Source organism: Pseudopipra pipra, chromosome 18 (assembly GCF_036250125.1).
Source record: "Pseudopipra pipra isolate bDixPip1 chromosome 18, bDixPip1.hap1, whole genome shotgun sequence".
Taxonomy (NCBI): Eukaryota; Metazoa; Chordata; class Aves; order Passeriformes; family Pipridae; genus Pseudopipra; species Pseudopipra pipra.
The window spans coordinates 303,398-319,569 of record NC_087566.1 but is presented as its reverse complement, the minus strand read 5'-3'; the positions used below and the strand labels follow the sequence as shown (position 1 = coordinate 319,569).

The window sequence follows — 16,172 nt, the reverse complement described above, 5'->3', positions numbered from 1 at the left end:
CTGAAAGGATCTCATCAGCCCAAACAGATTTCTCCTTTTGATTTACAGTCACTAGCAGAAGCCCCAGCCCTGTGACCAACAGTGGCAGCTGGTGTCAACTGCAACCAGAGCTGTGGCAAAGTGCTCTGGGGAGGTTTGTGCAACCCCAGCCTGCTGCCCGTGCCTTCCCCAGCCAGAAGATGCCCAGGTGATGCTAAGTGTGTGGCATGGAACTGCCCTGTGCCCGGCAGCACAGCTAGGTGAACACTGGGCTGTTCTTTGCCCACCCTGTGATGCCCTCAGTTGCTCTCCCAGGACAGGATGCAGACTAACCTTTGACCAGTGGAGCCCCATAGTGGGGACACTTGTGTCCCACGGCGTGGAACTCACCACTCTCCTTGATGAGCAGAGCCTTCCCACAGCCCAGGTCCACTTCCCTCATCCTGGGGAGGAGTATGGAAAAAGATGACAGAGCATCCACCTCACAGCAGATGCCATCCTCTCACCCTACAACCCAGACCTGGTCCTGCCAGCTCCCTGCCTCCTTCAGCTTGCTCCAGGTGACCACAGGTGTGGGTCAGTCCTTGTCACCAGGCCAGTTTTGGAGGTGGATCTGTTGTCCCCAGTGTGGGGCACATCCAAGCTGAGCGGCAGCATCTTAATCCATCACTGTGTCAAGAGGAAGCCCAAAGCACCTCCCCAGCTGCTGGGGAAGCTGGTAGTAGGAGCAAGAACCCAAACTGGTTTTACTGCAACCTCCCCTCCCCTCCTGGCCCCAGTGGATAAGCAGGTCCCTGCCAGGCTTGTATTCAGTCTTTGAAAGCAAACACAACATGTCTCGGAGTTGAAAACCAGGAGGGGCGACTCTGCCCCTTGGAGTCTGCCTCCCACACCTCAGGGGTTTGTGCTCTGGTCCTGGCCATGTCACAGGGTCAACAACATGGGTCACCTTTTGCTGATAAATCCCTCACGACAGTAGACACCCGTGTGTGACCTCCTTGATGTTTCCCTTAGCTGTTTTTGCAGAGTGAAGCTCACACAGCAACCTTCTCCTAGCACCAGGCTCCGGGCCTCAGCTGTAAGTCACCAAGGGGCTTCACCTCCTCAGTGCTGCTGGGTTCAGCCCTGCTCTGCACAGGAGCAAACAAACCTTGAGCCATTCTCATGGAAGGTTCTCTTTGACATCTCCCAGTTTTTGATAGAACCAGAGGGAACAGTCTTAAACTAAAAGAGGATCAGTTTAGTTTACATATAGGAAAGAAGTTTTTACAATGAGTGGTGAGGCACTGTCACAGGTTGCCCAGAGCAGTGGTGGATGCCTCATCCCTGGAAACATTCAAGGTCAGGTTGGACATTGATTTCAGGTTAGACCTTGGATCTTCATTTGTTTTTTCCAGCCTGGAGGAGACTGAGGGGAGACCTCATCACAGTCTGCAGCTTCCTCGTAAGGGCCAGCAGAGAGGCAGCACTCCTCTCTTCTCTGTGTGACCAGTGACAGGACCCGAGGGAATGGCTGGAGCTGTATCAGGAGAGGGTTAGGCTGGATATTAGGAAAAGGTTCTTCCCCCAGAGGGTGGTTGGGCACTGACCAGGCTCCCCAGGGCATTGGTCACATCCCCAAGGCTGTCAGAGCTCAAGGAGTGTTTGGACAAAGCTCTCAGGCACAGGGTGGGATTGTTGGGGTGTCCTGCTGCAGGGCCAGGAGTAGGACTTGATGATGATCCTTGTGGGTCCCTTCCAACTTAGGATATTCTAAGATTTTACAGACAGGGCTCTGAGCAACCTGGTCTAGGAGAGAGCCCTTATTTTGCAGGGAGCTGGACATGGAGCACAGAGCTGCTGTCCCTTGGAAACTTCCCCTCTTCCAGCCAGAAAGCCAATTCTCGAACAGTTTGATGTTTATCTGGAAATCCTGGTTGCTCCCGTTGCACGGAGTGGATCATCTCATCTACAGCCAGCCCTGACGTTACCTCTGGGCTACCAAACATACCACTGTGCCCACAGTAAACCCCACCTGCTCAAGGTGGCCACTGGCCAAGTGTGATCCCGGAATGCTGTTCGTGCATGCCAAGTTCCAGGGTCTTGGAAGAATGGGACTGACTTTGCATGCTCATTCCTCTTTAGGTAACATCCCAACTCTATCCCACCACTTAAACCCAGGCTACAGAGACGCTTGTCCCACTCTCTGTTTCCATGGAGATGAAAATGGGGCTCAGCCCATCAGCACTCCTGTCACACCTTCAAACCCACCTTGGACAAGACTTTGGGCAGGTGCCTGCTCCACAGCATCAACTGTCTAATGACAAATGCTCAATTTCCCAATTATCTTGTCAATTTCCTGATTTCCTTGCCATCATGGGCGAAAACCATCAGAGTTCATCACACCTGCCCTCAGAAGCAATTTTGTTCCAGTAACTTGGCTGCCCTGCTCCCTAGTGATGCAGCTCTGCCCGCTCTCCATGCAGGACACTTGGCACTTGGAGCTCTTCCCTCAGCACAAGCAGTACAAGTCCTGCTGCATTCCTCAGCTGATTAAACCTGTTCAATGGCAACCATAACTCCCTGGGAAGATAAGATAAGTGAAAGAGTTTACAGCTTACCCAAGGAGCTGTGTGAGCTGAGAGAGTCAAAACCAAGACCTGGTGTCTTCAAAGCAGCACACAGCCACCTGCAAGGCTCCAATCCTGCACTCACTCCAGAGAAATCCAGAGAATTATTTACACTGTCCTGCAGCCTGCTAAACTGTTTACTCAGTTGGGAATTTGTCCTGTTGCCCCAATCCACTCCCCACTTGGGAAGCATCAGCTAAAACTCAGCTCTGGCCAGCAAAGGACCTTTGCTCAAGAGCTGTGGGAGCACTGGGGGCTGTTTTCTGTCCCCCCACTTAGCCTGCTGGGAGGCTGGCTGGCTGCAGCAGCACCAGTTTATCCATCAGTACCTTTTACTGGTTCTGCTGAGGTCATGATGGTACCAGAAAGACAGAAAGGATGGGCAGAAAGCATACCCTGCGCTTGCAGACTCCACTAACACAATGCAGTGGTGCCTGAACCCTACTGCCAGTGCTGCGGCCGTGCCCTCGCACACCCCTGCCCAGCACACTACCTGGGAGAAGCATCCTGGAAAATCCCTCTGGGTACCAAAGCAAGAGGACTCCTTCGGCCTGGCCCATTGCTTTACATGAGCTTTGGGACCCTCTCACAGCACCTCTCTCTTAATATGGACTCAGCCTGCTAGAAGACAGCTATTCTCAATCTAAAATGTCTAGTGGTGGCACATCTACTGCCGCAGTCAGTAGCATGTTTCAGCAGCTGATGCACACAAGACTGAAGTGTGGGCCCGGTTCCCAGACCGATGCCAGTTCCTAGCCCAGGCTTTAACTGAGGAGTTCCCTGCTATGGCCACCTGCAGCCATGTGTGTTCTCACAGGCTGCAACCAGCTCCTCCTCACCTTCCCTGCAGCCAGCAGAGCTCTCCAAATCTTTTCATCTACCATACAGCCTGCTTCCCAGTCAATCTATTCATAGAATCGCAAAATCACAGGATGGTTTGGGTTGGAAGGGACCTTAAAGACCATCTTGTTCCATCCCCTGCCATGGGCAGAGACACCTTCCACTAGACCAGGTTGCTCCAAGCCCCGTCCAACCTGGCCTTGAACACTTTCAGGGATGGGGCAGCCACAGCTTCTCTGGGCAACCTGTGCCAGGGCCTCATCACACTCAGAGGGAAGAATTTCTTCCCAATATTCCTGCCCTCTTTCTCTGTAAAGCCATTCCCCCTTGTCCTGTCCCTCCATCTCTTGTCCCAAGTCCCTCTCCAGCTCTCTTGTAGCTCCTTTAGGCACTGGAAGGGGCTCTAAGGTCTCCCTGGAGCCTTCTCTTTTCTTGGCTGAACACCCCCAGCTCTCCCAGCCTGTCTCCAGAACAGAGGGGCTCCAGCCCTTGGAGCACCTCTGTGGCCTCCTCTCTAGCAGCTCCATGTCTTTCTTATGCTGAGTACTCCAGAGCTGGAGGTAGTACTGCAGGTGGGGTCTCACAAGGGCAGACCAACCTAATTTTCCTACATCCTTCTTGCTCTGGGATACTAAAGCAGAGCACACTCTTCTAGTAACACCCCAACACAAAGTCAGCAGACACAGAAGCCTCCATGACACTCGGATGTTCAGGCATTAGCCTACATCTTGACCCTGGAACAGTACCGTCCCTGTGCAACCAGTATTTCCCGGGGTAGTCTCCCCTTTTTGCTTCACTCCATCTTCGAGGCAATTCCAGTTGCTGCCTGTGCTCTGCCCGGGGTCCTCTTGCTGTCACTACCCACCTGCACAGGAGGTAGCAGGTTACCCATCGTCTCCCAGGAGAAACTGCAGCCACTTTGCTTGCCCTCCATTCCAGAGCATCTCCACTGACTCCTCATCCCCACCTCTCACTGGAGGAGGACATTTGCCTCCAGGTCCCAATGGCCCTCCAGCACTTCTCTGGGCTCAGCAGAGCTTGAAGAGCCATAGAATCCTGAGTTGAAAGGGACCCACAAGGATCATCATCAAGTCCTACTCCTGGCCCTGCAGCAGGACACCCCAACAATCCCACCCTGTGCCTGAGAGCATTGTCCAAACACTCCTTGAGCTCTGACAGCCTTGGGGATGTGACCAATGCCCTGGGGAGCCTGGTCAGTGCCCAACCACCCCCTGGGGGAAGAACCTTTTCCTAATATCCAGCCTAACCCTCTCCTGATACAGCTCCAGCCATTCCCTCGGGTCCTGTCACTGGTCACACAGAGAAGAGAGGAGTGCTGCCTCTCTGCTGGCCCTTACGAGGAAGCTGCAGACTGTGATGAGGTCTCCCCTCAGTCTCCTTCTACAGACTGAAAAATCTGTCATGGTTTAGGAATGGTATTCCCCAATTTAGTGCTCCCACTAAAAACCCACTGCCGCTCGCTCCCTTCTCTCCTTCCCCCTTCCCTCCTGTGGCTGGCTGGAGAGAAGAACTGGAGGTACAAAAGGTAAAGATCACCCATTGAGATAGAACAATTTACTGGAAAACAGCTGTGAGATAAGAAAGGGAACAGTAACAGCAACAATATTAGTAACAAAAGTGTACAAAAGAGAGAGTGATTTATATGCAAAAATGCTCACTACCGAGTTGGACCCAATCTCAGCCACACTACCCCACTGCTCCTTCCATGGGACCAGCATTACCCATAACACTCCCTCCATCTCAGAACCAGCATTACCGCCACACTTGCTCAACTGGAAGGAATCCCTTCTTCCCCCTGCCTCCAGAAATGACATGAGGTGTTATAGAATAACCTCTGGGTCCTGGTCATGGCCCCTCCTGGCTACTGTAAAAATTACCCCTGTCCTGGCCAGAACCAGGACACAAGCTGCTCCTCATCACATGAAGACTTAATCCAAGAGAGTCCAGGGCATCCCTCTGTAGAATGGTCTAATACATAAATTCCCATTGCAATGAAAAAAAACTAATTCATTCCTGGATGAACTTACCTAATAAGAAGAATTTATGGCCCATGAAGCCCCTAAAGTTTAGCCCAAAGTAGCCCGTAGTACATGGATTATTCTAGGATATTACTACAGGCAATACTTCAATCTAAAGCAAACAGCTGCCAGACTCCTGGTGTGTCCCACACACCTGACATTGCTCCCTCGCTGGAACAAAAGCTATTCCAAACTATTTTCTTCCACACATGGACGGAGCCCGCTGAGATGTCGGCCATCAGCCTGATGGAACCTGTACTTCTACCCCAGAAAAGAGGCATCAGCCTGTAAAGCACAGTGATGGGGACAGCCACTTTTTAGACTTCAGAAAACTCTTAAATCAGGGCAGTGAATGTGCCCAGCGGAAGTGTGTTCTCATTTGCAAAAGATCTGAAAAACTGCATCCTTAGTGAAAGAGCAAATTGATGAGCTCAGCTGGAAGAGCCAGGCACTGCAGCCAGGATGGAGCACACAGCCTGCCCCATCAGCTCCCCCCATGCACTTCTTGTGCTGCTTTGTAAAATCACTAAGGTTATAAATTTATAAAAAATTGTCTGGATTGGCTAACGCAAGCCGAGCAGACCCTCCTGAGAAATTCTGCTACAGAACATCACCTCTTTCTGAGACAAGTCCCAGCACAGGCCATGTCGGGAACAGCAGACCTTCTGGTAAAAAATAGTTGTCACTTGTCCATGATATAATTTTTTAAGACTAAAAAAAAATGTTTATTTTACTAAGTTCAACTATTATCTCCAGAAACTCTAAAAATAAGACAAGGTGTTCAGATTGGGTTATAAAGTCTCTCAAGTTTTATCTGCAACAAGTTTAGGCACTTACTGTCCATTCTCCAGGTCCTTCACATGGCAAACGGATGCTTCCACCATGTCCTTTGGGTTGTGGTAGGGATTGCTGGCAATTGGATGTTCCTCGAGGTGGTAGTGCCGGGCAGTTCCATTGACTTTGTAGATCAGGGGGCTGGCTTTCCCATTGGGTGACATCTCCTCCTTGCTTCTCTCCTTCTCAGGTATCACAACTTCAATTTTCACTTCAACTGCAGGAACAAACAGAAACCTTCATTAAAATGAAGCCAGAAGTTTTGCTGCCATTCTGTCTCTCCCTCCTCTCCTGAACTTGGAAAGGAGCTGACAGACATCAGAACAGACATTTTTTGCTGGCTTCCCTGAGAAGATAATACATTTAATATCAAACTTGTCTTGATTACCTGAGCCCATTATCCCTCTGTTCTTTCTGCATTGGGCACTTTGTATTCATAAAGTACATATTCTTGCAAGCAGAGTCATGAGTCATCGGTGCAAAACAACCCCTCAGCCACAGCTCTTGTTCTGTTCAGCGGAAAACAGCTTCAAGCAGCTTTATGTGAGGCACGCCAAGGCCTCTGGGGTTCAGGCAGACTTCAAAAAACCCTTTTTAGTTGTTTGTAGGTAACATTAACTGAAAGAGAAAGCCAACACTGCATGGTGCATAAAGCTGCTTCATTAGATGAAGATCAATTAATAAAGAACTAGAAATACTAAAATTATTTCCATATGAGGTTTTGAGTGTAGAGTGAGTCCTCAGCATTACGTAACAGAAGCAAGGATGGTCCATTTTTCTCATGTGTCCATCACTGAACAGGTCTGACAACAAACCATCCCTGTTCTGGGGACCAGGGTACCCAGGGACACGTGGGAGCAAGGACAGTGGGGAACAGAGGGGCTCTTCTCAGTCACCCAGATGAGGATATGCAGAAGTTACTGTGAGAGTGGTGAGGCCCTGGCACAGGCTAGAGAAGCTGTGGCTGCCCCATCCCTGAAAGTGTTCAAAGCCAGGTTGGACGGGACTTGGAGCAACCTGGTCTAGTGGAAGGTGTCCCTGCCCATGCCAAGGGGCTGGAACGAGATGATCTTTAAGGCCCTTTCCAACCCAAATCATTCTATCCATCTGTGTTCATCCAAGCTCCCTGAAGGGCAGCACTCACCCATCCTCCCCACTCACCCACCCAGCTGCAACCCCGCCCACTGCCCCATGCCTGGGGTAGGCAGACTGGGCACAGAAGCATCAGAGAAAGCCACTGATGAGCTCTCACATCACAAAGTGGAAAACATCACTTTATCTCCTAGGGACTTCATAAAGCTGAAGCCATTAATATTAATAATAAACCCCAGTGAGTTCTATAGCAAGCCAAAGGGAAGTGCCAGAGATTGGTGAAGTGTCTCAAGCACAAAGGAGATCATTGAGCTTTCCCCATCTTATAAAGGTCATGAACAGGAAAAGCTGTACAGAAGATAAAAATTAGAGTTCATAAACTAAACAGGTTAAGGAAAGGCCAAAAAAGAGGGTAAAAATAAGACCTACAGCAAGAGAAGGGCCCTGAGTCTTTCCAGCCTCATCTGTTGTCCCAAAACTTTTACTGCAAGAACATTGAGAGGACAATGGAAGAACAAGTCAGGGGGAAGGCCATTTATTTTGGAAGGGAGAAAAGCAAGTGGCCACAGCCACCCAGGCGCTGGAAGCAGGCAGCTGTCTTGGGAGTCCTGCAAGTTTCTGATGCTTGTGTCAGCTCAGCAGGGCAAGGGATGGTGTAGCTTTTTGCCAAAGAGCCAAACCTCTGCACTCACCAGGGCAGGATTCACCGGGGGTACTGATCCAGGAAAGTGATTTTCCATGTATGAATGCTGAATTAGCAGAAAACGGCAACTTCTCTTGCTCTGTTCCAGCTGCAGGAGTTAATGCAAACTAACAGGGCCAGCACCATGCATTAAAAAAACCAATACTGCTATATGCAAATCTATTCCTGGAGCTCTAGAGAAGCAGCCCAGCTGCTGCAGGTACCCAGTGAAGAGGCTGCTCTCTATGAGTACTGCTTTCCTAGGGCACTGGGAGAAGCACACATGGATTTTGGAGGACAGAATTAGGAAATATAACGAATGCCCATTTATGTCAGTCCTGGTGAAATACTTTTGGCCAAAGAAACAGGAGGCTCATGTCATATGATTTCATAGTCAATCAGATTTATCTGCAGCGAATTAGGCTGAGCATCCTTGCAGCCAAACTGCGGAGCCAGAACATGTCTCAGGATGAGACCAGGCTGGCACCAGCAAACCCAGCAGCTCTGAGCCCTAGCAGTGACATTGATAGCAGTGAATTCACCCTGCAGGAAACAACCTCCATGTCTCACTTGGTTGATGCCCCAGGGTTCTGTTTTTCAGAGCACATTTGGGTCAGGTGAGCACTTGGAGTGCTCACTAGTCCATGGGCATATGAACCTAGAGGGATGAAGATGGAAATGTAGCTCTGCTCTCTTCACTTCTTCCTCAGTCAGAAAAACATATGCAGGAAGCAGCAGGTCTCTGGCACCAGTATGTGACTTGGCATTGCTTGGGACTCACTAACACTGCTGGACAAATGCCCAGAGCAAAAGAAAAAGAGGTATAAAGCCGTCTCCCTTCCTATTTCAGGCTCCACACTTCACCATTTGCCTCTGTGGAAGGCAATTCCCACTTGCCTCTCGCCAACATTTTATCCCCCCATCTCCCCCTTCTCATCACTCTTGGTTCCTACATGGGGTGTCCCTCTGGCCTGAAACCTGCATTCCCAAGAGATGATCCCTCCAGGAATCCAGGGCTCAGCAGCACTTGAGCTGATCCAGCAAACTGCTTCAGTTGCCATCAGGGAAAATGACATTTAAATGAAATATTTATAAACCCAAGTCTAATTCTGAAATCTGACTGGTAGTGGGGCTGGGGCCAGCGCACTCGAGCCCTTTGACAGTCCTATCCTATAACTGCTAGAAGAGAGCCTGGACCTTAAAGCAAACTGGAAAGTTTTAGGCATGTGACTACAAATCTGGAAAGCAGACAGCTCCTCAGGGACATAGAGATATGGATATCAATATAGATACATAAGTATGGGTATAGATATAGGTATAATTATAGATTATATAGATAAAAATATAAATAGATATGTATAGATGAGAGAGAGAGAGATGTGCTGGCTTGCCCTGTGCCATCAGCATCACATATATAAACATATCCCATACATAAACATATGTGTTTATGTACATTTTTAATATATATCTATACATACATACACACATTATACATATATATATATATATATATATATATATTAGGGACTAGGAGGCCAGGGCTGTAAGTATTTTATAAGAATGTAGAAAAAAGCAGAGGAACCAGCTGAGCAGGTGCTCATAACATCCACATACATCACAGCACTGTCGGCTCTCACTTTTCAAAAATCCTGAGTCAGCTCCCCAAAGTCACAGAATTGTTTAAAATACAGAGTCTTGACAAGACTATAAATTTTTACTCATTTTTTTTTTTCTGCCAGGTTTTCAGCCTTTAGGTCAAGCACTGCTGGGACCCTACACACACACTCAGAAACTGCGTCCCAACCCCATTCATCACAGTTGGCTTACCTGTTGTTTTCACATAGTGGTCACAATGCTCTTGTGCTTTGCCTCATGCCATTCACACAAGCAGTAAGTCCTTAACACCCCACTACATCTCCTGTAATTTTATTCCTTCTCCATCACTATTCACGGCCATGTGATGCCTCGAAGTGTGCTGCTCAGGGGCTGGAGGCACAAGGCAGAGGAGCACTGAGGGCAGGGAACAGCCTGGTATGGGCTGTATGGTGCCAACAGTTCCAGGAGCAGTGGAAACCAAAAAAGCATCAAGGGATGATGCTGGAGGAAGCAGCAAGGTACAGTGAGCACAGCCAGAAATCTCAGTTTACCCCACCAGGGTTTATTTTCCCAAAGCCAGCACAGAGTAAATCTACCACGATGGGACACATTTGGGGGCTCACTGTGCCCTACCAGAGCTGTGCTTTCCAGGCATTCCCCAGGCACTCCCATTCTGCCTCAACTACAAACCCCAATGAGAGCAACTTCAGGTGGTCTCAGAGAGACTCCAAACCATTTCTATTGACTACTTCTTCCCCTCCTTCCAAGGCAAGGCTGGATGGGGCTTGGAGACACCTTATCTAGTAGAAGGTGTCCCTGCCCATGGGAGGGGATCAGAACTAGTTGGTCTTTACAGTCCCTTCCAGCCCAAATCATTCCGTGATTCTATCATTCTATTAAAAATGACAGCTCGTGACAAAATCACCATATCAAATGTGCCTGGTTCTGCTCTCCTTCCCTAGATGATGTGTCAGCAAATGCCACGCTCCCAAAAACCAGGATGTAGGACTTGCCAGCCAAGCCTGGGGGCACCCTCAGAGCCAAGCTCAGGTCACACAGGCAACAGCACCCTCTCTAGTAGCATGCAGCATGCCTGGGAATGGAGCATGTTCCCTGCTAAACACATTCTCTGTGCAAGGGCAAAGCCCACCCCCAGACATTCCACGTGAAGTGGAGCAGCTGCTTTGCCCCACCATCAAGCACTGAGCCCAGCAGGAGAAGGATACTCACAATTTATAGGTTTTGAAGCCACTCTCCCACACCCTGCTGCCGCAGCTCACAAGAGCTGGCGCTGGTGCATGATGGTTTCTGTCACCCATCATCCTGCCCAGGCTGTGCTGCAAGAGCGGGTGCTGGGATACCACACAGGCTGCCAGCTCATCCCCAATGCATCACACAGTCAAGACAAACCCCAGGAAAAAATTATACAGAGACTGAGAACTGGGCCTTCAGAAGAGGATCTGGCATCACAGGACTGCAGCACTGGAGATAACAGCAGATTACTTCATTGCTTGAACATAAGCTCTTAATTAAACACTGAAATATCGGGACAGGGACAGGCACTGCAGCAGCAGCCAGATCTGGGGGCTGGCCAGTGGTACAGTCAGCACATCTCTTTAGGGACCCAGGACTCCACTCCCCAAAGCTCTTGTACCACCCATCTGCTCCTCAAAAAGTGACATTTGTGCAATGCCAAGGTTATCTTGAGAGTGCTCAAGGGACTAAGGGTCTCTCTTGGATATAAGGAGATGGAGTAGATATAAGGAGATGGAGACCTTGTGTACATCTTTAAAAAGTGTCTGAATCAATTCCCTTGACTTCAGGTTGCATCTGAAATATTCCCTTCATGTGGAAATAGAGCAAATGTGGAAATGGAGCAAATAACTCTATTCTGTCCCTGCTTCTTATTTGGACAGGGAATAGGTGGATTCTTAGAAATAGTAAAGTCTAGTACTCAGCTCCGACGGTGTACAATTCCCACATGAAATGGCTGTAAAACCCCTTTGTTAGAACAATCAGTATCCTCAAATGTTTACCTCTGTTTACCTCCCTGCATTTGCAGGTTTTATAACTGTGAGATGATATAAAGATATAAACAGGGTTTTCATGAAGAAAACTTACAGGTCACAGTGTCCAATGTCATATTACCTTGGCGATAACCCATAACATAACCATAGTACAGGTCAAGGGCAGAAAATCACCCTTATTTTCTCCTCGTGCCTTACACAAAGGCAGGGACCTCACTCCTTGGATGTTCAGTGGTTCACAACTCCTATTGCCCTTCTGATCTTTTGAGTCCTTCAACCTGAAATCCCCCCTGCCTGAGGCAGTGAAGACAAATTGCCAAGAAAAGGTCCCCAAAAGACATCTGTCCACCCACAAAGGCTACACATGGATGCTAACTGATCTGACAGCACCACTGATTCCCTTGCCCTGGGGCACAGGGAGCTAGGAGCTCTCCTCCATGGCAGCTTTGGCAACACTGCCATGCACCAGCATCACTCCTTGGGATCCTGCACTGGGGTGATGTGGGTGCTGCCAGGTATGATGAGTGTGGGTGACCACGTGGTGCCTGTTCATGGCCAGCCTGCTCAGGACAAGGTTGAACATCGACACTTCCACACCACCCCTCGATCAGCCAGTTTGCCTGGGCAGGCAGCACCACAGCCCCTGCCCCTCCCACACACACCCACCTTCCCCAAACCACAAAGCAGGGAGCCCACCCAGCCCAGCCGTGGTGGGACCATGCCAGGCAAGGGGGGGGGGACAGACATCCTTGATGTCCAGGTGCCTACAACTGCTTTCCCCCCTGGAAGCAGTACACATGGACAGGCTTCGCCAAGATAATAAAATCCCAACAGCAGAGCAGCCCCAGGACTGCAGGGAAAAAAATAAGGGCTGGCCAGTGAGTGACAAAGCTGCAGCAGAAGGAAGGTGCTGGAGCCCCACGTGTCTGTGTGGGGATGGCTGTCACACAAACCTGCCCTGGGGCACGAGAGGGGCAGCTCTGCCCCAGGTACAGCAGAAAGGCAGAAGCAGGAGGGTGGTGAGGTACAAGGAGATGGGACCGGGTGGAGTTGCTCCCCTCGTGCTGCAGGGTGAATTTCCCTCCCACCTGCCCACCACCCCCCTACCACCACCTACCACCCCCCTGGCAGCCCTGCTGCCCCCCCCCCCCATCTCCCTGCCTGGGAGTGAGAGAACCAAGGAATCTGGAGGGATTAAGAACCCAGTAATCCTCCCTGTGGGAGCCGAGCATTAACATTCCCCCGGCCAGCGTCCACTGCTGACCTACTTCTCCCACGGGGACGGCAGGATGGGGCCTCGGCCTTGGAGGGCAGTCACCTGGTTTGGGCTTGGAGAAGCATCCTCCCATGGCGCCGTGCGGGATAGGCAGCGGGGCCAGGGGCGGGCAGGTCACCAAGGGTGCGGGCACATCCTCGCATGGTACACGGCCAGCTCGCGTGTCTCGGCTCCGGCGTCGATCCCACGTGCCCTGGGTAGAAAAGTACTGTGAGAGCCAGTGCCGGTCGGGACGGTGGGTGCAGCAGGGAGGGGAAGGCAAACTCGTGACAGCGCTGCTGCCTGAGCCTACAGCTGCAGGCAGGAGCGGGCAGCACCAGTACAGTGGGCACACATAGCACGGGGGCACTGAGCCCCATGCACCTCCAGTGACCCAAGGGACAAGCGGACAATGTGCTGCTTGGGTCACCGTGCTGGGAGCCACTGGTAAATTCAGTTATGAAGTTTATAAATTCAAACATCAAAGTTAATTACAAAAACCCTCATATCATTTATGGTCAGATTTTAATAACTTTTCAAAGCCCTGCCTTTGGGAATTAAAACTCTAAGCACACAGGTCACAGCCTAAATACAATGATTAAACCATAAATACATTTCAGTTGTTTTTTTCCTGTTATTATTAGGTATTCCAGTTATGCTCATTCCTGCAGAAATGCCATTGGCTTTGGAACAACTAATTAATTAAAGGGTTTTTGATATCGGACCATTTTGTATCAACATCCTTTTTTTATACTATCAAGACCAATTTTTAATGTTTGAAATCAAGTTGTGTTTCTCTTATTAGCTTTGACTTGGAGTGCTCTCAGATTTGGTACAAAGAATTCAGATAAACCTTCTCAGTTACACTGCATGACTGAAAATAGCAAAGACTTGTCCAACACAGTGGTAATAAAATAGTATATTTAATTCATTTTACCCTCTCCTACCTGAATTGAACCAATTTACTATGGGTTTGCGATATATTATTCAAAAAGCCCTCTGATCTGGGCAGGAAATTAAAAACCATTGCCAAATTACATTTTAAGACAGACAAGGTAGGCTTTTCTGTAGCTTACAAAGTGCCTCAAGGTCTTTACGATGAGAATTAGAGAAGTGCCAGGAGACAGATAACAAGCCCTACCCCTTCTCTTCTTTGCTTAAACACCAACTCAAAATAACAGGATGTATCCCTCTGTTTCCAGAGGGATCCCATGCATGGCAACACCTCCACCAAGCCCCAAGCGTGTTGCAGAAGCACCTTCAGAGCCTGGAGCATGCTGAATAAGCAACCCAAGCCACAGGGGAACACAAGCCTGGGGCCTTGCACATGGTGCAAAGCAGACACATGCTATTTGATACTGAGCACTGAGGGTACCAGGTTGGAGCAGACTATTAACACAGCAAAACCAACCCAACATTCCCCACAAAGAGTGATCAAATGTGTGTGGATCCGCAAAGACGGATCATTAAATGCAGAAGGGAAGAACCAAGAGCTCTTCTCCAAGAGCATCCCAGGGAAACAGCATGACAATGTCTGTGCAAGAGCAAATGCCAAAAAAAATGCCACGTAAGAAGGTGCACAAATGCAGAGGAAGATTGGGGAGCAGTGGGGGAAAACAGAGTGGAGACATCACATGCGGTAGCTGCTGTACAGCCCTTTGCCAGAACCAGCAGGGAGAAAAGGAAAATAGCTTTGTAGCAGGCAAACCAAATCTCGAGCTTCTGATGTATCAGTGATACAGGACAATAATTTAGTGTAAAACACATAATGAAATATTGCCACAGTTGCCTCAGGAGCAAACGAAGCCCCCCTCCACCCCAACCCAGAGCAGCAATTTGCAGTGAGTTTCCTGCAGCAGAAGTGGATGTTGTGGCAGCAAGACAGGGTCATGCTCCAGGCAGGCAGTGCCCTGGCAGCATCCCAGCATTCCCTTGGGATGCTGTGCACATGGAGGAGCACAGCAGGGAACCCCAACTACCAGGCAGGCAGCGGGATGGATGGCAGAAGGGTGGCTCCCAAAGATGTCTCAGCAGAGAATCACTCCAACTTCTCCAACCCCTCCAGAAATGCTGATGCAGGACTGGTTTCCAGCTGGTCTGGCTGGTTTTAACAGGGACTTGGGGGCATGTCAGAGTTCCTGAATGTCAGCCATTCATCTGACATGCCTTTACTTTGTTTGGACCATAAAGATGGCAATCTGCAGTCATTCCCTCAGGCCCACTTCACATCTCCCAGTTTCCCCACTGATGGTCCCCCCAGCCCTTCAGACGCACTGAGACACTTGCACCTCCCAGTGCAGGTCAGAGGGAAGTGGTTGATATCAGAGGTGTCTTCTCCACTCCCAGCATTAACCAGGCAAAATCAAAATGGTTCGTGGTAGGATTTCAGATGATGCCACCAGAGGAGAAGCCACCTGACTGCCCCCAGCCTGAGTCCCAGCAAGGACATAGAGATGCTTCAGAATCAACTGAGACCCAGCTGGTTGCAGAGGCACCAGCCTGCCCTGCTGACCAATTCAGAGGACACAACAGGGCCACATCACTGCTAGTGGCATCCAGAGGCACCAAACCAGAGCTAGATCCTGCAGGAGTCATGGCCAAAATCTCCTCTCTATTAGAAGAAGGAAATAAGCTTATATACAACACGCTGTAGCTGAACCCAGGATCCCCGTAAAACCTTGCTAAGTCCTGAAGGGTGATGGCCTGACCTGCATAAGGTGCCCATGCCCCAGTAAACCAGTACATCATCTGTTGCCTGAACAAAACGATACTCTGTGCCACACAGCTGTGCAGGAACATCTTCAACATCTTCTCAAAGAGGCAACTGTGGTAGTGCTGAGGAACAAACTGCCCCATCCCTAAAAAAAACAGAGTGAATGGGGAACCAGCCCTGCACCAGGCTGTCTGCAGAATTCCATCACCCACAGAGAGCACTTCCTAGCACATAACCAGGGACACCAGCCTGCTCTAAACAGGAGAAATAGGGACAATAATCCAACAAAGAGAGAGAAACAATCCAGTGCTACCAACCCTGCACACTTCCCCTGCACGGCAATAACCTATGTAAAATATGGCAACATCACATTTCAGTGTGGGTCAGGGATATCAGACCAGACAGACCACATGGCTCAGCCCAGCCCACACTTCCCACCAGGCTCAGACAGTATGTGCTCGGAGCAGGATCCAGAGCCTGCACCACTTCTGAGCGGTGCAGTGCTG

General features: G+C 49.7%; 1 protein-coding gene across 4 annotated transcripts in view; it reads right to left on the bottom strand.

Annotated features, from left to right (window-relative positions):
- The window catches only part of AIFM3 (apoptosis inducing factor mitochondria associated 3), a 50,361-nt gene that overhangs the window by 24,455 nt on the left and 9,734 nt on the right, over positions 1-16,172 (bottom strand). For all 4 annotated transcript variants that reach the window (XM_064674525.1, XM_064674526.1, XM_064674528.1 and 1 more), the window contains exons 2-4: positions 13,017-13,167; positions 6,305-6,518; positions 313-422 (exon numbers count right to left, since the gene is read on the bottom strand). In XM_064674525.1, the coding sequence (XP_064530595.1) occupies positions 313-422; positions 6,305-6,518; positions 13,017-13,047 (355 nt within the window). In that variant the 5' untranslated portion in view covers positions 13,048-13,167. The remainder of the gene's footprint in view (positions 1-312; positions 423-6,304; positions 6,519-13,016; positions 13,168-16,172) is intronic.